The sequence below is a fragment of the Felis catus genome, chromosome A1, assembly GCF_018350175.1.
Source record: "Felis catus isolate Fca126 chromosome A1, F.catus_Fca126_mat1.0, whole genome shotgun sequence".
Classification (NCBI taxonomy): domain Eukaryota; kingdom Metazoa; phylum Chordata; class Mammalia; order Carnivora; family Felidae; genus Felis; species Felis catus.
Window position 1 is genome coordinate 199,941,320 of NC_058368.1, and position 24,173 is coordinate 199,965,492.

At 39.1% G+C, this 24,173-nt stretch overlaps 1 protein-coding gene across 3 annotated transcripts in view; it reads right to left on the reverse strand.

Annotated features, from left to right (window-relative positions):
• ITGA1 (integrin subunit alpha 1) overlaps positions 1-24,173 on the reverse strand; it is a 158,395-nt gene that overhangs the window by 56,916 nt on the left and 77,306 nt on the right. For all 3 annotated transcript variants that reach the window (XM_003981422.5, XM_045037296.1, XM_045037300.1), the window contains exons 7-8: positions 10,839-10,987; positions 7,382-7,532 (exon numbers count right to left, since the gene is read on the reverse strand). In XM_003981422.5, the coding sequence (XP_003981471.2) occupies positions 7,382-7,532; positions 10,839-10,987 (300 nt within the window). The remainder of the gene's footprint in view (positions 1-7,381; positions 7,533-10,838; positions 10,988-24,173) is intronic.

Sequence of the window (24,173 nt, forward strand, 5' to 3'; positions counted from 1 at the left end):
TTTTCTGTCCTTAAGGCTTTGCTTTTTCCAGAATGTCATATTTAAGAAATCATATATATGGCATGTAGCCTTTTGTGTCTGACTTCTTTCACTTTGCATAATGCTTTTGAGTCATTCATGTTGCCCCATGAATCAGAAGTTCGGTTTTTTTTTTAATTGCACCCAAACTGGAAACAACTCAAATGTCCATAAACAATAAAGTATAGAACAAATCATGGTATATTCAAACAATGTATTATAGAACATGAACCACTGATGCACAAATATCATGGGTAGTCATTATGTTGAGTGAAAAGCTAAACACAAAAGAGTACATACTGTATGATTTCATTTACATAAATAGAACAGGCAACTTAAGTGATGGTGATATAAGTCACAACATGGTTACTATAGAAGTGGATATTAAACATGATAGGAAGTATAGGGAACTCTCTAAGGGTGATGGAAATGTTATATATCTTGATCGAGGTGTCAGTTACATGGGTGTATGTGACTATCTAAAGTCATCAAATTGTTCACTTTGTACATAATTTTCACATTGAAATCTTGTATTTCACTGTATGTAATTATTACTTTTAAAAAAACCGAATGAACTATAATGACATGAAATGATATGGATTAATTAATTAATTTAATTAATTAATTTTGAGAGTCAGAGTGCAAGCGGGGGAGGGTCAGACAGAGAGGAAGACACAGAATCTGAAGCAGGCTTCAAGCTCTGAGCTGTCAGCCCAGAGCACAATGTAGGGCCTGAATCCATGAACCGTGAGATCCTGATCTAAGCTGAAGTCAGATTATTAACTGAATGAGCCGTCCAGGAGCCCCTTTTTTATTTTAGAGAGAAAGAGAGAATGGAGAGGAGCAGAGGGAGAGAAAGAGAGAGAAAGAGAGAGAGAAAGAGAGTGAGAGAGCGAGAATGTCAAGCAGGTCCATGCCCCAACTCAGGACTCCATCCCAAGGCCCTGGGATCATGATTTGAGCCAAAATCAAGAGTCAGACACTCAACCAACTGAGCCACTCAGGCACCTCAATCTGGATGAATCTTAACAACATTAAATTTTAAAAGTTTCAAAATACTATATGCAGCATGACACCTTTTTATAGAGTTAAAAAAAGGAACACTTCTAGAAATGTACAGATACCAAAAGATTAGAAAAGGAGAGAAATAGATGAGCATAGATTTGGGCCTATGGTTACCAGGTGGAGGGCACCCAGGTGGTGAATGTGGTCAGGTCCATAGACGTTTATAGTGCATACTTACAATAAGTATGCAGGTACAATAATAAACACAAAAACCTATAAAGTGGCCCATGCTTCCACAAATGATGAGGTTTCCTGAACAAAGGATCATGATTAATTCAATTCTATGCTAGTGGAATCTAAAAAATGAAGATAAGATTCTGAGCTCTGTACTATTGCTTGATTTTTAGAATATCCTGCTCCTTGGGGACCAGAAGTAACGATGAAGATACCAGAATTTTCTAACTTCACATTAGATTTTTAAATCATAGACATAGATTTTTAAATCATTAAACTGAGCCCATGGTGCCTTCAAAGTTCTGTTGGAAAACAGATATGCAATAGTCCCCAAGCACAGTTCAGCGTTGCGTACTGGGCAGATCGTAGACACATGGGTGGGCAGGCACAGGTGGAGACGTCAGTTTCGGTCTCCACTGGGTCTTCTGGCCACAGACCCCTGTCCCTCTCCTCTGAACACCCGGCTGCCCAAACTCTCCTTTGGCTGCCTGTTCTAGGCATCTGTGTGTATTTTTTTTTTAATGTGAGATTCAAAATGGTAGATTTAAAAACTGATATTTTGGGGGCACCTGGGTGGCTCAGTCGGTTAAGCGTCGACTTTGGCTCAGGTCATGATCTCACAGTCTGTGAGTTGGAGCCCTGCATGGGGCTCTGTGCTGACAGCTCAGAGCCTGGAGCCTGCTTCTGATTCCGTGTCTCCTTCTCTCTGCCCCTCCTCCACTCATGCTCTCTCTCTCTCTCTCTCTCTGTCAAAAATAAATAAACTTAAAAAAAAACTGATATTTTTATTAAGAAGGGTACAGCTTTTCACTTGTAGTTAGAAAAGAGCTAAAATTACTGTTTTTAAGTGTTGCTATTTATGATCTACAGCATACTTGTTTATTAGCATCATAAAATGAATGAGGGTTTAGATTAGTAAATGAATCATTAAAATGTTAACGGTAGGAACGCAGTTGTGTGACAGCTAGTCAGACAGGCCATGCAGCAGTTCTAGAGTTTCCCCTCCTAGTGAGAGGTGCTGGGAGATTCATTCTCGACCCCTTCCTCCTGCTTGAGTCACACCCTCGCCCCTTTCCCACAGCATCCCCGGGAAGGGTTCTGAGGAGTTCGCATTTATACATGCAGGTCTTCATCCACTTCCTTGTTCCTTCCTTAGGCTCTGTGTTCATCTGTAAAATGTGTGGGTGAGGCATAAAGCCCTCATGTCTGTGAAGAACTTTGTGCTGCTTTGAAGACGTGTGCAATTTAGGAATACTAGAGCTGGCTCTAAGGAAATCAGCAGACTAGTTGGGTAGCTTTTTGATTTTTGAACTTAACTCTTTACTACTTGTCAAGATTTCGGTAGGAAGGGCACTAAGAGGAGTTTGCAAAATTGTACCCGAACACAAAAATTCAATACCTGTCTACTTGGCTGAAAAGCAAACGCAAACAACAGAAATAGTTTAAATCTGTGCTTTTCCCCACTTTAGCTACTTGATGGGGGAAGAGAATTAGTGGAAATGAATGTTGAGAACTGTCCAGATAGGGAGAGAAAACCCAAGGCCCACTTGCTCTTATTACATTGAAGAAATTCTAAGATGCCTTTCTTAAAGTTGAGTATTTCCCCACAGCTAGATGGGCATGCCCCAGAGAAAGCATGGCAAAGGCAGAGAGTGTCCAGCCTCCAGAGTGTCCATCATAACTGTGTGTCAGTTTCAGGATCACTGGAGTTTGGCTCAACACCTCACTCTACACCTGCTATTCTTCTCTGGACACACTGTTGGGTTTCTTCTTTGTCAGCAGTTTTGCTACACACGTATTTCTTTTAGATTCATACAAATCCTACATCACATGAAGAACCCTGAGTCCCCAGTGTTTTACCTAATTTATCCTATAAGTCATATGACATCCTTGGCAGAAAAGTCACCATCTTTCCTCCTTAATTCCTATTGAACATATTGTAGATTCACTTTTGCATTGATGTGTTCACTTCCATTTCACTTATAAAGTGATACAGTTGAAAATACATATAAAAATTATAAAGACGTTTGGACCATGCATGGTTCGAGGTTTGACCTTGCATGGTCGAGGTTCATAGTTGGAATGTAAATGTCAGACATTTAGTGCTCTATGTGACAGAGACAACTGGATAAAGTTCAGTGAGGAAAATGCCCAACTGACATACTTAAAGAATAAAAATAAAACAGACTCAACATGAGAATATATATTTAGAAGAAAGTGTAAAACAAAAAAATTCCCAGGAATTATTGTGACTTGCATCCAGTTTGAACTATTTGTATTACAGAATAAAAATAAAAATAGAAATGTGTTTTGATCCTTCACCCAAGGATCTGGTAGCTTGTAGAAACATTATTTTCTATGAATGAGAAGAAATACAAAATAACACTTATAAATTACTTCTGTTTCACTTTATACAAATATGTCAAGCCCAGGCATTTGGTATTCTGCTAATATTTACCTGAAGTAGACATCCAGAATTGAACCTCCCTTGAGGCAGATGTGTCAAATGTAAAGTGTACAATTCATTTACATGTACTGTAGTGCCTTTTGTGTGCAAATGAATGGAATGCTAAGATACTTTCTAACTTCTCTGATTTTCATTTGAATGCTGTAGATAATACACATTTCACAGCCATTATAATCCCAGCCATTATCATCCAGGATTAGAATATGAATGTAAAGCGGGTTCCTGCTACCAGTGTCTAATATCCACAAGTGACAGAATACAAACCTTGGAACAGAATACTCACACCAGCTCAGGACCCTCACCAAATCTAAGAGTTTAATGGGACATGTTTGCTGTTTTATCATAGAGTGCTTAAATTTTCTTTTTTTTAAAAAAAATTTAATGTTTATTTATTTTTGAGAGAGAGAGACAGAGAGAGTGCATGTAGGGGAGGGGCAGAGAGAGAGGGAGACACAGAATTTGAAGCAGGGTCCAGGCTCTGAGCTGTCAGCACAGAGCCTGATGCGGGGCTCGAACTCATGAACTGGGAGATCATGACCTGAGCTGAAGTTGGCTGCTTAACTGACTGAGTCATCCAGGTGCCCCTAGAGTGCTTAAATTTTCAATGGTCAATTATTTTGGGGTCATTGTCTCCCATAAAACATGTCTGTGGTGTTCAAGATCAAATGGAGGGTAAAAAAAAATGGAGTAGGAGAAACAGTCCAGGTGACAACAGTGGCAGACCCTCAACTATATTTGACCATGTGAAGCATGAATGCAGCTATAGAAATGCCCAAGAATGCACAAGAAGAGGAAGTAAAATAACTGTCTTATTTCCTAGTTCAGCACAAACTAAAAAATACAAGGTTCACTGGGGACAAGAAATATGAATTGGGAAAATAGCAATTCTTGAAGTGAAATTTTCTCATACATTATTTATAACATTTTGAAGAGCAATTTGATAATAATTCATTGATTAAAACAGGAAAGGAACTCATGATTTTATTATTCTCCTGGAAGATTAATGCAATTATGGGTAATATCTTATTCTCACTTACTGTAAATAAAAGAGATTTTGTGAAAACCAATTTAGGCTAAGCAGTTAGAGTTCTGAGATGTTTGTTTCCTGCCTTAATTAAAAAAAAAAAACAATTTATATTAAGAAGACTCCTTAAAGGGCACATGCTATTGAATCAAGAGTGAACGATTAGAAAGGAAGGCGGGACACAGTCGTTAGTTAAGGTTCAGAAGCTGATAATAGGGTTGACAGTGCATGGGGGAGTCTCTGAAGGCTTCTGTGCAAGAGGGCAACACAGTTTATCTATAAAATTCCTTCTAGTTCTAAAGCACTATAATTTTATTACTTCATGGTTGTAAACTGCTTGAGTTCAAGATCTTTAAGAAAAATAATATTTATTGGTTGCCTAGCCTGCCATTGTGCTAGATGGTTTCACAGTCATTATCTCACTGGTTCTTTATCTGAAAGAGAGAGAAACAATATTACCCTACTTTATAGATAAAGAAGCTGAAGCTCAGAGTATTAAGTGACTTATTCACTCTCACAAAGGCAGAATTTGAACAAAGGTCTTTTTGGCTCCAAAATATACTGTCCTCTATCCCTCCCCCCCCCCCCACCCACCTTTCTTAGACTTACTTCTGGAAAATGTCCATGGGTCTTTTGTTGCTTAAAGTTATCACATTATGGGACATGCTTAGCATTTCTGTGCTGGGTCCTTTTGCTCTGGTACAAAAAGCAGGAGGTAGAGAGAACCATGGTGCTCTTTGGAAGTTAGAGAAAGTGAGTGAAAACAGGTTAGGATAGTCCTGTAGCACCTTCCAGAGACCCGAGGCAGAAGAAAGAAAGATTGGGGCATGGGGAAGAACAGCCCAGGGCAGTGTGGTACATGTGGTCAGTCAAGGGGGATGTGGAGACCTGGTCATGTGACCTACAGTCATGGGGACTGCTATCCCTTGGTTTTCTCATTCATAAAATGGGGAAAATAAAGGTTGCCCTCCTCTCTTTGGGGTGCCATGAAGGGCAAAGAAAGGTATCTAGGACACAGAAAAAAAAAACACTGTAGATGATAGAGTGCTATATGAGTGACAATTTAAATTATTTTCCATGTTTGAAATGTAGAAGTTTTATTTCTCTTTTTCTGAATGTCCCTCTCCATGGGGTCGCACCATGAAAATTGAGTTATCTTAGTTCATGGAACTATTAGAAGTTGATTTAGAAAAAAATCACTAATAAGAGCTATAAAGCACTCTGACTCTCTCTCTCTCTCTCTCTCTCTCTCTCTCTCCCTCCCTCTCCCCTTTTTGTTTTTTATATTTGAAAGACACTTGTTATTAATAATGGATTGCTGTTGTCTTAATCCAGATTTGCTCACAAAGAGCTAAAGTACTTTATATGTAATATCTTCTACATCATCAAGAGCAGGCTAGGCTTTTCCTTGGAACTAAAGGAAATTTCTTCTTCTGTAATCCTTTTTCTCTTCTTGCCCAGCTTAAATGCAATTATAGGAAAACATTTTATAGCTGCTGGCTGCTTCACTTTGGCTGCACAGTGAGGGGTTATGAAATGGGATGAAATGGCTCTGCACAGAGTGCATAAGTAATAAGTCAGTCTCCTGATCCCTCCTCATTCCACCAGTAATGCCAAGAAAGTGGCTTGTGCAGAGGAATAACTGTAACTACAAAACCACATAAGAAAGTCTTGCTGGGATGCCTGGGTGGCTCAGTTGGTTAAGTGGCCGACTTTGGCTCAGGTCATGATCTCATGGTCTGTGAGTTCAAGCCCTGCGTTGGGCTCTGTGCTGACAGCTCAGAGCCTGGAGCCTGCTTTGGATTCTGTGTCTCCCACTTTCTCTGCCCCTCCCCTGCTCATGCTGTCTCTCTCTGTCTCTCAAAAATAAGTAAATGTGAAAAAAAAAAAAAGAAAGTCTTGCCATCACAGGGACTCTTCTTCTAAGTCCTGGTGTAGACTGTCCAGAGTAGACAAAAAATTAGGTGACCTTTTGCTTCTTTCCTGTAACTCATAGAGTTGTAGGTGTGGAAATACCATTGTTCATTTTTAGCAGATTATTAGGAGCTTTGTCCTGATTTTCCACCTTCCCAAATCGTGGGAAGAATTATTAATTAGCAGGCACTGTATTTCTTACCTAGCACATCTTCAGTTCCCTCCTTTCCTACCTCCCTTCCTTTTTCCTTCCACCCTTCCATCTCCTCCTTCCCTTCCTCTTTCCTGCCCTTCCTCCGTTCCTCTCTCCATCCGCCCCCCCCCCCACAGTTCCTCTTCCTACCTTTTCTCCTTTTCTTCTCTTCTTTTTCCTTCCCTATTTCCGTCTCTTTCTTTCTCTTGCCCTCTCTTCCTGGGGACACAAAGGGAGCAAAAACCCTATCTTGCCTCCACAGAGTTTACTTTCAAGTGGAGAACTTTTCCTTTCTCAACCTTGTCTGTGTCACTTTCATAACATAACCATGATGGGTATATATATATATAGATATAGATATAGATATAGATATGTATATACATATGTATATATATATATATATGGATATGTATATACATACACACACACACACACCACACACACACACACACACACACACACACACACACACACACCTCTTGTCTTCACAACAGAATATGAAAGCCATTTCTAGCCCTGTACTTACAGCTATGGAAAATCGCTGAATGTTTTCATCCTCACAGTCTTGGATGACCTTATTCAGTCGATGGTTATCATGGGACTCCCCATCAGTCACAATTACCATAACTTTTTTAACTCCCCTTCGGGCACCCCGGGCTTCAGTGAAAGCCTCCTTCCTGAAGAAATCAAAGAGAAAAGAGAAGCAAATAAAACACCACCCCAAGGTTAGGCAAAGTGATAAACAAAAGAAAAACAGTGACAACTGTAGCTAGACTAGTGCTGTCCTTCCAAGATCAACAATGACACCCATTGTTCAAGCTGGGAGGCATGATGATCATTATTTGTAATAGTTTTAGATTTATTCCAGATGATGGAGAGGTCACCATTTTGCTGATCATCACATATCCCATATACAAAGGGCAGCAGTATTTCATTCTTTGGAAACTTGTCAGGGAAGGTGTCACTGGAGCACACATCAGATCTAGAGAAGGTCAGATCTCAAATACTCTCTCAGCCACTCCTTTCTCTATAAACACTCCTCTTTTCTTCTGCTTTTGGCAGAAACTTTTGCTCTGTCCTCACTTCCCCCACATCTACTCTGACATTTATAGAACAGTATGGAAATCCTCTGAGCTGAGGAGGGGAGCTGGGGGAAAACAGGAGTATGGGGGAAATCAGACATGGTCATAAAAGACTGCAGACAGTTGTGGTCTGACTCAGTGATAAAGCAGGGCTATGGAGGACAAAAGGGGCTGGAGTAGCTATGAAAAATTTGGTCTGAACTAGGTTTTAGGACACAGGCTACTGGGGATGGGGTGGGAGAAGGTGGCACGGAGAGAAAGGGAAATGCTATGCCCTAACTGCAAAGAAAGGAGTTTTTATTTAATTCAAAAAGCATTTATGGAAAGAGCTAAAAGAGAAGGGAACTTAAATTCTTGTTTGTTTTGTGCTTCTCCACAGGCGCGTGCACACACACACACACACACACACAGAGGCACACTTTCCCTGTATTATTTTCTTTTACTCAACTCACTTCCCTCTCTTGAGTCAAGTAAGTTTATTTGGAATGAAACAATGAAAGGGTTTCATATAATATTTTTTTTGATTTTGGTATAAAATGCAGCAATTGTTGTACTGAATGCTCCTTTTAAATATTTTAGTTTGGTCGTGAGGGCAAATACCTGCAGTTTGGAATATGCCAAAAAACATTTCTCTTAAACCAACCTTCCAAATGGTTTGCACAATACACATTAGTTGTACCTTAGGTACACAGTAAATGCACAATAGTAGGTATCTTGTGAGCAGGAGAGAAAATCCCAGTGATGTGGGCAAAGGGATTTTTATCTGTGATTATTTCTCTTTAAAAAGACTGAAGGCAAATATGAGAAGATATTAACAACTGTTGATTTGTTTGGTGAGTACATAGGATTTTGTTGTTTGCTTTCTTTTACATTTTTGATTTTTCTTAAAAATTTCAAAATAAAGGAGAAGCTATTAAAAAAACAACAACTGATCACTAAGGAACTGCATATTTCTGCCCTCTACACTAAACAGGTAGATGTCCAACTTCTTTATATGTACAAAGGTGAAAACAGATGTTAAAGACTAGTCTTTAAATGAAGTTCAGACATGGATATCACATATGATTCAACCCTTTTTGTCGTCTTAATTCTCTAGAGGATCACCAAAACTTCCTACTTCTTACAAAGATACAGGTCATTACTGAATGAACCTCAGCTGATGGAGATAATTAAAAGACATTTCTTAAAGAAAATCTGCTAGATCTAAACAAGGGTTGGTTTTATATAATGTAAAACTAGCCACTGGCAGAACTCTTGAGTAGACTCTTTCTGTTTCAAATATCTTCAGCAAATTGCCCTTGACCCCCAAATACTACCATCTAATGAAAATAGAAGTAAAGGATTCTAAAAAATTAAAAATATTGTTTGCAATTGGCCCTGCTAGAAAGGAATAAACAGCAATTAAAAATATGCTTCAGTGTGAAAAAAGAATGTACAAGGATACTGAGTAATACCGCTATGGAGTTGTATTTATATACAAAACTCATTAAACTGTGTGCCCTACAGCTAGACCCTTTGTGAAACATGTAGGCAAAAACCATATAGGGTTATGGTATTTAGAGTGGTATTTACGCAGGAGCAAAGCAGCCAGAATATTTCTTCAGTTAGTTTTCAAAGATGAATATTCGTTCTTAAGTGGTTGCCTTTAGAAAATACACAGCTCCCTACAGACTCAGAGCTTTCAAAGAACACTTTGATTTACTTTGAATGTGCAGTCACATTTAGTCAATTATTTAAGAAGGTGCATTCAGCACACCTCAACATGTGCACTCTCTGTGCATGCAAATTGGTGATCTGAAAGGCAGGTAAATGTAAAATTACCCCATCTGTTTGTGGTTATTTTCTCTTGAGTCCCATATAACTAGAACCACATGCTTCTCTAACACTTAGGGGCCTAATGCTGCACATAAAATCTCAGTTCTTCAGAATATCCATATTAACTATTTTAACCCCCTTAAAATACTGATCTTAGCAGACAAGTGAAGTGAGAGAATGGGTAATTAGTTCTTTAAAATCAGATGAGGGTCCAGAAGTTGAAGACACGTAACAGAAGGATCCTTAGTATTAGTCACATTACTTATTAGATCTCCTGTGATTTTGGTATTGTTTAGTTTTTGATCAGAACCTTACTATCTTTAAAGGCAACTCATGAATAAAACAGCAAAAGATGGGAGTTGCATGCAATTGGGAACGATATAGAAAATAAAATGTTCTACATTGTGATCAAAGGACAGTTCTGTAGCTTCTCATAGAATGAAGTTCAACCACAGAGTGGATTATGTGCTCTCTGTGGAGGTGCAGGAGGAAGGAAGAGATATGAATTAGAGGAAATTTGGAGAACAGAAGAAAGAGTACACAAATGATGAAGTTCTTTCCACTTCTTTCAGTCTTTGCACTGAAAATGATTTCAAAGACAGCACTATTGAATTTGGCTTCTTAAAAACTCTTACTTGAGAGCTTCAATAACCCTAAATTAGGTACTGTAAAATTATGGACATACTAGGATATAAATACATATTGAGTAGAAGTGGATGAATATTAATCCTTTTTTAAAAAATGGGGTTCCTAGAAGCTGTAAACAAAGAACAAAGGGAAAATATATTCACTAATAATTTGTCTTAGCACCCAAGAACATGATGCATTAGACTACAGTAGTTTTTATGACTGATTTTCCATGGCTTAAACCTTTAGAATAACAGGAAAGACAAGAAGGGCAGGGAGACTATGCTGTAGAAAAACTTGATCCTATAACTATTAGCTAACTGGTGGAATCCAGTTTTTTAAAAAGATGACTTTAAATATTGCCAAGATAAATGCTCAATCAACACTCGAAAGGGCTTGATTGTGAACAGTTGGTCATGTGTAGTTTTTTTACCTTGGTCTATTTTTTAATCCACATACCTGGCTGTGTCTATCCCAAGGGCTGTCATAGTCTGGCGGCCACCTCTCTGGATTATTTTATTTGCTGCAACAAGTACCTCTTCCGTTGATGAGTACTTATTGAGGTTGAACTCATGGGTTACATTTTCTCCATACTGTACAATTCCAACCTGAAATACCAAGCCATTGTGAGTTTACCATCTAGCAATATTCCATTTCAATTTTCTTTAGTTTAAACATGTAGATCAGATGTCATACATTTTTGTCTTCTAGATAGTTCAAAAATTCATCAGTATACAAATCCTTCCGACAGAAATAACCACTGCCACTTGTGGATATTCGTAGCCCAAGGAACAAGAATGAAAGTACTGTTGTTAAACTTCTTAAACAATTGGTTTATCTCTGCAATAGTTTCTACTGAATGACTCTGGCAAGCCTTGAGGGGTAGAAGATACAATGCACTGACATGCTCTCTGCCTTCATGGAGCTTCTAAATGAGAGAGAGAGAGAGAGAGAGAGAGAGAGAGAGAGAGAGGAAATCAGAGAGAGAGAGAGAATCAGAGAGAGAGGGAAATTCAACACACAATCATTCCAATGCATGTTCAATTGCAAACTATGGAGAGACGGCTGAAATGGAAAAGCTGTTTAGCAAGTAAACCTAGGGCCCTACTTCAAAATGGGGGGTTAGGGAAGGCCTCTTCGAAGTGATATTCAAATTGATACTGAAAGGTGCAAGGAGGGTGGAGACCTGTCCTGGATGGAGACAGAGTGAGAGGATGGATCCACACAAGGGCAATTGGTATGTGAAGAAGCTGAGATGAGAAAAAAGTAGGGATGTCCTGAGAACAGAAAGAAAGTCAGTAAGTCTGGACTAGGCTGTGAGGGGAAGTGAAACCAGATGAGGCTGGATGAGTAGTAAGTGGGGCATGTATCTGGGGAGGGCACACATGTGCTTCAGGCTTTATCTAGCTCAGGCATAGCTTCCATTTCTCTCACACCAGCCCTTCTCCCCACCACCCCTTTTCTTGTTCAGTCTTCCCTTCTTTCTACCTTCCTCCTTTCGTTCCCTCCTTTGCACAAATAGGATAACGTGGGCAGCTAACTGCAGAGCCATCATGGAGCAAAATGATACATAGGGTAAAGTGACACCAGATTGGATTTCCCTTCCTCTGTATTCCTCCCCTTTCCCTTACAGATGCCCATTTTTCTTATCCTTTTTCTATACCTTCTTTTAAATATTGATGTGAACCAATAGATCAATCTACATCAAGAATTGTGAGTGAAGATAACTTTTTGTTTAATTTCCCATCCCAAAATGAGAAATTCAGAAATTCTACACCCAAATGAATGTCTTTTTAATGTAGAAATTCTGGGCACTTCATTTCTTGGGTCCTGGGGAAGCAGTTTGAGACAAGGCTGCCTTCTTGCTAAGGCAATTGCTTAGTTTGCTCAGTGGTAAAGTTGCCTCTAGTGCTTTTTTCATACCCATCCTATTTCCAATTCTGATCTTACTTCCAAGTGGCATGAAGGTTCAGCATCTACCTTCCAGCCTCCCTTGAGGATGTTACAGTTGTCAGAAATCTTTAATTACATGTCTGACTCATAGATACATTTCCACAGCTGGGTCTTCTTTGAAACCAGAAGCACACTCTGGCATTTGCAGAAACCAACAAGACTACCTTCTAATTTAAAATAATCTTTATCATCTTTGAGCCACCTTCTAGAGTACACTAGACGTCTTGAAGCAATTACACCATTATGCTTAAAAAGAATAGTATCCTATATTTTTAATGCCTTTTGAAAAGCTTTCCCCTAATTTATTCAGATTATAATAACATTAATTGGCATCACATTTTATAAATGAGAAATTTAAGTTTAAAATATTCCTCACAGTGAAAGGGCAGAAAAGAGTCTAGTCTAAGATGTGAATCTTTTATCCCAGGGCTTTTTCCATCAGTCTACTTCCTCTCTACAGAAATACACCTCCCTGAACTCTCTGCATTCTGTGTCGCCTCATCCTACTAGTTTCTGCTAAATGCTGCTGCCATTGATGAATTGTTACTTGATGAATTCAATGAGCTATCTAGCTAATTGAGATCTACTGGAGAATATAATACAAGTAAAGCAAACAAACAAGCATCATATTTTAAAAATAGAAACAGAACACATTAATCATTCCTTAGAGTTGTTTAGTTGGGTATAGGATAAGTAAGAAAAAGACAGCATACATAAGTGTAAGATAAGGTATATAATAAGCTGACTGAAGATGCAATCCCTCAAACTATGTCCAGGATATCCCTGCTCTTCTATGAATATATCTTTCACTGAATATCTGTCACCATCAGTCCCAAAGCCTTGTGCTCTTATAATTGGAATAAAGATGACCAAAAGTCCTTTTGGAAATATAAGCAGGCTACAACCAACTAATTATGCTAAATAAATAAATAAATAAATAAATAAATAAATAAATAAATGGATGAGGATACACTCAAAATCCAATTCAGGTTATTTCCTTGAATCATAATTAAGTATTATGGATAGTTATCTATTACTCTCAACACAGATTTAAAATTATTCTCCCAATGACCCTCATAGGTTTTAATTAGTAATCTAGGGAGACACTGTATAATTATTAAGGGAAACCATGAAGGTTCAACATTGTCTTTGTGTATAGAAATGTTCAGTATAAATAAAAGTAAAATGATTTTGCAACTTAGATAAACATTATGCTTATTTTTTGGTACCAAGGTGAATAAATGCTGCTGTGGAAGTTAATTGCTCATCTATTCAGGACATCTTACAGAGTTTCTTTGTTTTTATTTCCCTTTGTTTTTGTTTGATCAGGCAGGAGGCTAAAGAACTTTGAAAACTGTCATTCCTGTCATTATTCTTGGACATTTTACTACTTGAGTGAATCTACTGAACACTAGTCTCTCATTTGGATAAAATCTTGAACAATCTAGTCTTATTTCTTTGACTTCCTCATCTTTAGTAATCTTTTCCTCTACATCACCTATGTCATCCACTCTCAAGGTCTTATCCTTGACCTTGTCAACTGGAAAAACTGCAGCACCTCAATCTCAATTTCAAGTGTTTTACCATTAACTTGAGCTCATTTATGTCGGTCACCAATTCCTTCACCATATCAAGACTTGCAATTAATTCAGAGATCCTACTTTTTTTTTGTCCCTAGCTTAGATTCCATGGTCCATCACCACAATCATTTACTTGCAAACTTTAACTCCTTTAACCTTTTTTCCCCTCCATTAACTCACATGGCTAACCTCCAACTCTGGTTAAGTCCAAATATCTCCTTTACTTTCTGTGCTTCTGTGACTTCAAATGTTTCTACACAAAAATCACACAAATTGTAGACTGGTCTCACTTTAAAGTTATGGCCATGAATCTCAAATGTGGTTGCACATAACACTGCTCGACAGTCCTACTCCTTTGTACTAATGAGCGTATTTTGCTCCCATTTATTGAGTGCAATCAAATTCTGGTCATAAACTATTAACTCTTCAGGAAAAAGACAGTATCACATTGATACATGGGGAGGAGTTCACACGAGAAGAGGAAGAATTTATGCCAATTAAACAAGGCTGCTTTGTGCCATAATATTTGACATTTCAAAATACTTTACATATTTTATAAAACCTACTATGGACTATTGGATTATCTGGACACCAGGAACAGCAGAAAAATTTTAGCCTCTTGGTAAGTCAGAAATCAGTGCTTTATACCTTCTCTCTCTCTCTCTCTCCCTCACTGTCTGTCTTTCTCTACCTACTTAACATATATCTCACTTCTATAAGTTTATTCTTTAGATAACTTGTAACTGTCAGTTGCCTCACCCTTTCTTTATACCTTGCTTCTAACACTCCACATGAGTCTCTTCCGATGACCGTCTGCCCTTGGATCGCTAGATCTGCTTTGTTCCAAAGGTTCAAAGAGTGAGGAGTGCCTGGAATTTTTTTCCTTTATCGCCTTTTGCCAAGCTCCACAGGCAATGCCTGAGTACAGACAGTGAAAGACCAGCCCCTTGACTCAGATTAGCTGAAGGCCTTGATTTCACCTGAAATCACACCCTTGGTTCTTCTCAGTTGTTACTCTGTTTTGCTCCCCCAAATCTCTTACTATTTTCTTTTAAAAGCACTCCCTTAGTAAATCACTGTCACTTGGCTCATTTTCTCAGGGTTTGCTTCTGGGAAACCAGACTTAAGGCAGCTATCATCTGTGTTTCTGCATTTCTTCCTTGGCTCAGGCCAGACCTCACCTCACTCAACCTGGACCGTGGCAATAGTTGGTCTTTCCGCTGTTGGTCTTCCTCCTATTTTCATTCTCCTCAGCTCCATCTCCTCAGCTCTTACATAAATAAATGTAAGGCAAACTGCCTTGAAATTCTGCTTACATAACATCCTTATTCACAAATCTCCACTAACTCTCCATTGCCTACATCAACGACTTTAAAATACACTCTAAATGGAATTTTTATTCTACTTAAAATAGAAAACAGATAAAACTTGAAGCTGCTCCTTGGAAATACAAGACCTGTAAGGTAAACTTCAGTTTTCTTCCCCTGACCTGCAGTCACTCAACAGCCTTTCTAGTTCTCCCACGTCTTCAGGACTCCCTAGTATGAACCCTGTCCCTACCAAGAGCCTTTCCTCATCCCTCCAACAAAGCTAAGTTCTATCCATTCTGGAAGATCCAGTACAAAGAGTCACTTTCTCTGCAAAACTTTTCCCACCTAGTCGCCAGTCTAGCTTACTGATCTTCCCCTTCTCTAACCCCTGAAGCAAACTTGTCTGTTTTGCTCCTGGGAGTACTGTATTCTTTTGAACTTCTTTGTATGCATGCTTTATCTCCCAACTGCATTATATATAGGAGCAAGCAGGGCTAAGGAGCATGGACTATGTCATAGCTTTTGGTACTCTCTTATCCCATGCTGCTGTTTTGCTTTGCTTATGATTGACCCTCATACATTCTTACTAGATGACTGTAACATTTCACATAAGACTGAGATAGCAGGGAAATAATGATAAGCAGAAAAAGAGAGACATAAAGATGTGTGGGAAATGAGAAGACTGGGGGCAGTGGAATCTCAAATCTCAGGGAAATGACGCTCAGTGTAGGTCCCTGGCTGATAGTGGGCTGCATATTTCCTTACGAAACAGACAGAATAAGGCCTGCTGTGTCTTTTCCAGAAAAGGGTGGCATTCATTGATTTTCATCACAGGAAAATGGTCAAATCACAAAGCAAACACATGTAACACTTTGCTGAGTATTAACGGGACCCAGTTAATAAAGCAGTTTTAGTCCCAGCTTAGGGTATAAGTTAAGGCAGGTAAAACAGATTTATACTTGATACTATATGCAACAGAATCAAATAAGGATGATAATGAAATAACAAGATAAAAAGTTAGCCAAGTGAGGCATACAGATTTTGAGGAGGCAGGAGGACAGAAGTACAAGTACATTTATTGTCTCACCGTGAAAGGGCTCATGGAGGGAGGAAGATGCAGTCCCCTTAGTAGGTACCCAGGTAAAGAACAGACGGTGGGTTTACAAATGTAGAATAGAGAAAGCAAAGCAGTCTTGAGTGGAGAATATGTCAAAAATTATAAGGAACTGAAATCATTCTAGGAACTGAGAAAAAGAAAAATGGCCAATAATCATCATATTTGACTTGAGGCAGCCAGTTGTGTTGGGATGATACAAAAACCAGAGCGTAGAAGTTAAGTAGAGACTGCTGAGGAGTAATGGAGATGGAAAGACTCTAGGCATGTTTGCTGAATGGAAATAAATAAGCAGGGATGGCAGCTAAAAGAAGCAACCAGCTAGATGTGGGCTTTCTTGAAGAGAAAATGGAAAAAGAGCAGCTTAGGGCATTAGTAAAACAGCATGGGAAGATAGGAACAAAATATTCTTATAAAGAGTAGAACAAGGAGAGCCTGGGTGGCTCAGTCATTTAAGCATCTGACTTGGGCTCAGGTCATGATCTCGTGGCTCCTGAGTTCGAGCCCCATGTCTGAGCCCTGCATCCGGCACTGCGCTGACAGCTCAGAGCCTGGAGCCTGCTTCAGATTCTGTGTCTCCCTCTTTCTCCCCCTCCCCCACTTACGTGCGCGCGCGTTCTCTCTCTCTCTCAAAAATAAACATTTAAAAAAAGAGAGGAGAACAAGTACAACAGTCAGTTTTCAGAGACAACTGGAAAGGAAGCCTTTACTTCCTACGGAGACACAGTTTGAACTTCCTGATTAAGTAGAACAAAAGATATAGGTATGTAATTAAATCTAAGACCAAAGAGAACTAAGATTCAGGCTATCACATAAATCAGACACACAACTGATAGAGGATTCTGTTATATGAACCAGAGGTTTGTAACATTTATTCAAAACCACTTAAGCATGAGATTTACAATCCTTCTTCAGCTAAGCCATGAGCTAATATTCCCTGACCCCTTTTCTAGGGAGTACTAGCACCCTCTGTATGTTACTCGCTATGATTTTTAAAGAATTCCATGGTCAAGTAATCTTGAAAAACAATGGGTAACACAAAGTTAACATGTATCTTTACAGCACGGGGTCCCTTCTCTCTCTCTCTCTCTCTCTCTTGGTCTCGCCCTTTATCTCTTTGTCTGCCTCTCTTTCTCCTTCTGCTATTTATATTAAGTAAAAAAAAAAAAAATGCCACAAATTTCAAATGCAAAAGGCCAAGGCTTTCTCTTCTGTTCCCAGTTGCTCTACTCTGATTCATAAGCAAATTTTTTTGAAAATGCTCTGAGTCTTTAATATGAAAATATGCATTGTGAATCATGAATTGAAAGACCTGATATATTTTATTCCTATTTAAGGGAATATTTTGGGGGAAGAACATATTTAACACCTCAAGCAACATAATTTAGAAAACATTGCTTTACAACATTGAGCTACCTCCTCGTAAAGATCAAATAATTGTTCTGCCTCATTCACCTTTGTTATATTCATAATACACTATCATTATAATACTCATCCAAATATAAGATTTTACCTCATTTCTAAGTTGGAAGTATTTTGGGCTCAGGGACAAAGTTACAGTTTTTTTTAATTGCCCATGACACCTAGCTTAATACTTAATCAAGAAGTCACTTCATATATATCTGCTGAATTACAATGAATTTATTACGTGGATGGTTTTCATTTCTTTTAGGGGGTAGAGAAGAAAGAGGAAGAAAGTGAATGTGAGAAATATAAATGAAATCACTGAAAGGAGGTCCCTCTGATTTTTTTTCATGAAATTCAAGTAACAACAGAATGACAAAGAAGTTTAAGAAAGAGAAGTATGTAAAATAGCTATTAAGTATATCGAGTCAAAGAGTTATGAAGAAGTGGAATTATTTCCTCATTTAGAATTATATTCTAATACCTTGTATTGTTAAGTTAAAGTTATAACAGCAGTTGCTAAATTTTAATTTCTTTTTTAAAAATTTTTTAAATGTTTTATTTATTTTTGACAGAGAGACAGAACAAGAGCAGGGGAGGGGCAGAGAGAGAGGGAGACACAGGATCCGAAGCAGGCTCCAGGCTCTGAGCTGTCAGCACAGAGCCCAACACGGGGCTCGAACTCACAGACAGCGAGATCATGACCTAAACCGAAATCGGATGCTCAACCAACTGAGCCACCCAGGCGCCCCTTTAAATTTTAATTTCTAAAGCACAAACTAAGTTTCTGGGCTTTCCATTCAACAATTAACATTATCAACCCAGTGTCTTCTTTAGGGGAATAATGATAGGGTAAAACAATGAAGTGTTCTGTGGGAGATCCCCCATTGCTGAACATGAAAAGAGCCAATTTATGTGTCCGGCCAATTTATATTTCCTTTAACCAAACTATGGTGCAAAGCCTGCCCCCTACCACATGCTTCTAATGTGATTAAGTTGGAGTAAGAATGCAGTAATAATACAGACTGTAATCCCAGTGAACTGTCCGCATGGGCCATTCTGAGGCTATGTTAGCTGGAACCAGGCTTCACCGTTTGTCACTGTGAAGGGAGGCATAAGTGAGACTGGATCATAAGGAAATGAAATGAGTCCTCAGAAACATAAAGTTGATAGATGATAGATATAGGTCCCAGGAAAATGGTGTCTTAAGCTGCCTTCTTGGATGATGCTGTAATGAAATTGATCCAAGTTCAAAAATGCAAGGATAAGGGAGTACAAGTAAAGTTCTGAGAAGACTGTGGGAGCAATCAGGATGAGAGGTGAATGGGGCTGGGGCGGGAACACCTGCAAAGAAAAGTCTGGAACCTAACGTAAAGGGTGTCTGGGGGAGGTCCCCCACAAAGAACCACTTCTAGCTCAATGACGTCATGAAGTAGACTGAGAGAAAGAGGTCATTACAACAATGATTTTTAACACAAGGAGAAATGAAAAGTCCCAGCAATGAGATTTTTCCAACCCAAATGATCTACCTCCTATATGCTCAGCAACACATAAAACTCTAAACTGTATCCCATAAATAAAAGGATTAAGGCACAATGCTGTCAAAGTGGAATTCACAGTCTGCCAGGAGAGACAGACACAGAAGCAAAAGATAGTGCTACTGAGTGATGAGAGCTGTAAGTGAAGGGTGAGTAGAACTTATGGGGACAGAGGGGAGGGAATTGTTTGTGGGAAGAGGGGTGGAAAGATCATGGAACGTGACAGAGACAGTGACACTGGAACTAAGTCACCTAGCACCTAGGGCTTGGGGTAGAGAAGGGCACTCTGGGGAGGGGCTCCTGTGGACACTGGCAATGTGTTCAGGGAAAGCGAGGGGAGGAGTGGCTGCAGAGCCAGAAGAGAGGCAAGAAGGCACCAGGGAGGCAGGCGGCAGTGGGAATGAGTGGCGCCAGGTGACAGATGCTTTCCAATCCACTGGGGAGCTTGGATATCACTCAGCAGGCAAAGACAGGAGATTTTTACCCAGGGAAATGCTATGACCTGAATTTTACCTTGGAAAGATAGCTCAGGGATGGAGGTAGGGGAGAATGCAGATTGGGTGGCTAGTGACAGAGAAGAGTCACCTTATTCACAGTACCGCTGTCAGATACTATAGCCTGATTGACAAGGATTCAGCTGCAAGGTGCCTTCAGGCTTCTACTTAGACTTCAAAACAACGAATAAGGCTTCAGGGGAAATGGCCATAAAACGTGCAGTAAAAAGAAAGATAAATAATATTCCTAAAATTTAATTAATCTCTCTCTTTCATTTTGCCTGGTTTAATGCTATGCTGTGCTTTTGATAGCAACAATCTAGACATTGTTCCATTAGTATATTTCACTTTTATATCAAGCCTCACAATTTACTGGTTTTATTTAGGGTAATGCACTCGTATTTGGCATATTTATATCATTCTCATTTATTATTAAAAGCAGTGTTATGTTTAGGTATTGAGGATCGATAAGACCTCCACAATGTTTATACCATCATATCTTTTATGGCAAGCTCAGAGTGTTTCAGGTTTGTTTTTATAGGTGTTTTTTTTTTAAAGGCAATTTTATAGCCTTTACTCTGTCTTGGGTAAAAAAATTGGTTGACAAAAATTCCTTCAGTATGTTTGCAAAAGTCTTAATGGGACCACACAGAAACCTGTACGAAACTTTGAGTAGCTATTTGGAGTTGATGTTTTTGTCACTTACGCTGCGTCCCCTAATGTACACTGATTGTCATGTGGAAACTTCAATGCAAGTTTAAGTTTTCCTTCTTTCTCCCTTCCTCTCTGTTTGTTTGTTTTTTCCTTTGTGGAGTTGACAATTCCTTTCATTTCTTTGCAACTATCTTTCAACACATGCAATTACTAAATGACAAATCTATGGATGCAGACAATAGGCCATCATATTTTATCTTTACCTGTTGTACTAAGTGTATAGCCGTAATCAATACAGTACACAAGAATTCATGAGGTGTAGTCAGAATGACGTGATTTTTTTTTTGGTTCGTGATCCCTTTAAAATTTATTTAGGGTGAAGTTCTTCTATTCTCCCTGGATAGAAAGATCAGTGTCTTAATAGTTTTAAAATATCTATTAAAAAAGAAAAGACCTATATAATTGATCCTTGAACAACACGGGTTTGAACTGTGCGGGTCCACTTATACGTGAATTTTTTGGGTAAATACAGTGTAGTACTGTAAATGTATTCTCTCTTTATGATTTTCTTTTTTAAAAGTTTATTTGTTTTCGAGACAGAGAGAGAAAGAGAGAGAGAGCAAGACAGTGAATGGGGGAGGGGCAGAGAGAGAGGGAATACAGAGGATCCCAAGTAGGCTCTAAGCTGTAAGCGCAAAGCCCAATGTGGCTAGATCTCCCTAATAGTAAGGTCATCACCTGAGCCAAAATCAACAGTCAGAAGCTTAGCTGACTGAGCCACCCAAGCGCCCCTTCTTTATGATTTTCATAATAGCATTTTCCTTTCTCTAGCTTACTTTATTGTAGAATATGGCATATAATACATAAAACATACAATATGTGTTAATCCACTGCTATGTTATTGGCAGGGCTTTCAGTCAACAGTAGGCTATTAGTAGTTAAGTTCTGGGGGAGTCAAAGTTATATGCAGATTTTTGACTGCACAGCAAGTCAGTGCCCCTAACCTTCACATTATCCTAGAGTCAATGTATTTCTTTTTAATTTTTTAATGTTTATTTATTTTTGGGAGCTAGAGAGAGAGAGTGAGCAGGGGAAAGGCAGAGAAGAGAGGGAGACACAGAATCCAAAGGAAGCTCTAGGCTCTGTGCTGGCAGCACAGAGCCCAACATGGGGCTCGAAATCACGAGCCATGAGATCATGACCTGAACCGAAACTGGAAGCTCAACTGACTGAGCCGCCGAGGCACCCCGAGTCAATTGTATTTTAATGTCGGTCATACCACATGAAATTGCTGTATTTGTAGGTCAAAAATGATCAAATAGCAACAATTTCATATGGTTCAACCTAGATTAAAACACACTCTAGGAGACAAAATATCAAAGTTGATTCATAGTACGTCTTCTCCCCTCACTAAGCCTTACAGGAGATGAGAAGAATGCAGTTGAGAAAGCGGCATAGGTGGCTGTTTCTTTCTTTGTTTCTTTACTCATCTCCCCTTAGATTGTTAACTGTAGTCTCTGACCTCTCCGGGGACGGGGGGTAACGGAGATAAATAAAGGGTATAGGAATTTTTACTTGACCGGTGCTATCCTGAGATGGATCAGGTGCTACCAGGTGCTAACAACTTTCTTGTGGGTTCTCTGCAGATTTCTCTTCACCTACTTCCTTGTCTGAGTGAATACATGTCACTACTGCCCTCAACAGGGATGCCTTCCACTTTTTTGTGCAGAAGTCTCTGCTCACCTCCAGAAGAGTCTGAGGGCAGGACCTAACATGACTCCGTGATGATCCATGAATATACACATTCTTTGTAATGACAGACCTTGGCACTGCAGGGAAATCTGACTGCAGCTACCTCTCATCTGACTTGCCTGTCAGCAGCTAGATAGCTGCTATCTTGCCCTTTAGGTATTTCAGGCAGGAGTGAAGCACTAGTCAGCTGTGTCTCCCAACTTTAGAAAACACATCAAGCTCATTGTGTGAACCCACTGAAGCCTTTCTCACTAGGCCCTGCTTGCAGAGAAATCTTCTTCAGAAATCCTCTTAACTCCATTCTGAATTCCTTTATACCCTTGATATGGGTGAAGAGTCCTCTATCCATCTCTTAGCTTTCTATCTTGGCAGCTCCTTCTGGGTATTCTCCCTCACAGTTTGTTTTTACATCTTTCCCTTTCAGGAATGGAGGTAGGGAGGATAAGTTATGGGGAGAAAAAAATCCAGAAGCAGATTCTGCCAATCTTAGGGCAGAATTGGGTGTTGTAATTGAAAACAAACAAAAACAAAAGACATACACCACCCCCCCCCACACACACACACCCACCCACACACACACCCACGCACACACACACACACATACACAAAACCTATTTAAATTATATTAGACTCAGTCAGGGAGGAAAATGGTTGTTAAAATAAATTGTGTTTTTGGAGAGAATTACTATAAGACCACATGAATGATAACCATGCTTTTCAGTACACATTTCTTCGAAGAGTATTTTTCCAAAAGTAAATATTTTTCCAAAATTTATATGAACAAATTTCTTTTCTGAATCCACTAAAGGAAGATCAAACTTTAAAGGGAATTTAAAGGTGTTAAGACCCTTTTCACCACTTCAGCAAAAGTGATGGCTTAGTAGTAAATATGTCCTTTTCAATCCCCTTCACTTAGAGAATAACTTATGAAACTAGTCATTAACACAACTTAAGTCAAAATAGAAAAAGATTAGAAAATACTAAAGTGTAAACACTAAAGCCCAAATATAAAAGTATTTAATAGAATATTAAAATTCCAGTTATAGAAAAAAAAAGTCTCATTAAATGTTCACCTATCAGAAAAAAATTTTAAAAAGCATTAATTATGATATACACACTTATTCAACAGGGTCTCATTAAGAACCCACTCTGTCACAGCAAAGCACTATCTGGCCAATGATAAGAATTAAAAGATGATATAAAGTCTGTATCTAGAGATGCAGCAGAAACACACACACACATCAATATATAATAATGCATTAGTCCTGTGTTTCTCAAACTTTAATGTGTTTAAGAATCATGTAGGTTGCTTACTTAAAATGCAGGCTCTATAGCCCCACTCTGAGAGACTGATTCTGAAATCTGGGGTACAGCCCAAGCACCTCAGGGATTTGGGAAGAGAAGTTCTATAAGCCTCTTTTGGAGAAACACTGCATTACAACAGAAGCTCTATGAGGGCAGTGGCTGTGTCTATCTTGTCTCTATGATTATCCAAGCCCCAGCACAGAGCCTAGTACACCCTCAGGAAACATACTTGAATAAATGAATGAAGGAGTATGGCTAAACTCCACAATGAATGATACAAGCAAAATGTGACATAAAAATTCAGCCATTTAAGCAGCTCCTCTCTCTTTAGGAAGCAGGTTTCCCTGGGTGAAGTCAGTGGATACTACAAATGACTCAGTGCACAGGGTTGCATTTTGAAATCTTGCCCTTTGTGGAATCAGGTCCTGGAAACAAGTAACCTGACTCTTCTGCCTCAGAGTATGTTCATTTCCCTCCCATAGTCTGGTAGCATCTGAACTCTAAGGGCTGGCCCCCATTCCTCTGAATAAAGTGATTGTTCTCCCCCCGCCGCCAAGAAAGGTATACAACCCTGGCAGGCTAGAATTGCACTGGTGGCTGGCAGAATAGCTCCTCTATTAGGACTTTCACTACAGAAAATTAATTACAGTTCTAGTAGACAGAAACATCAAAACTATAGCAGAACAGGTT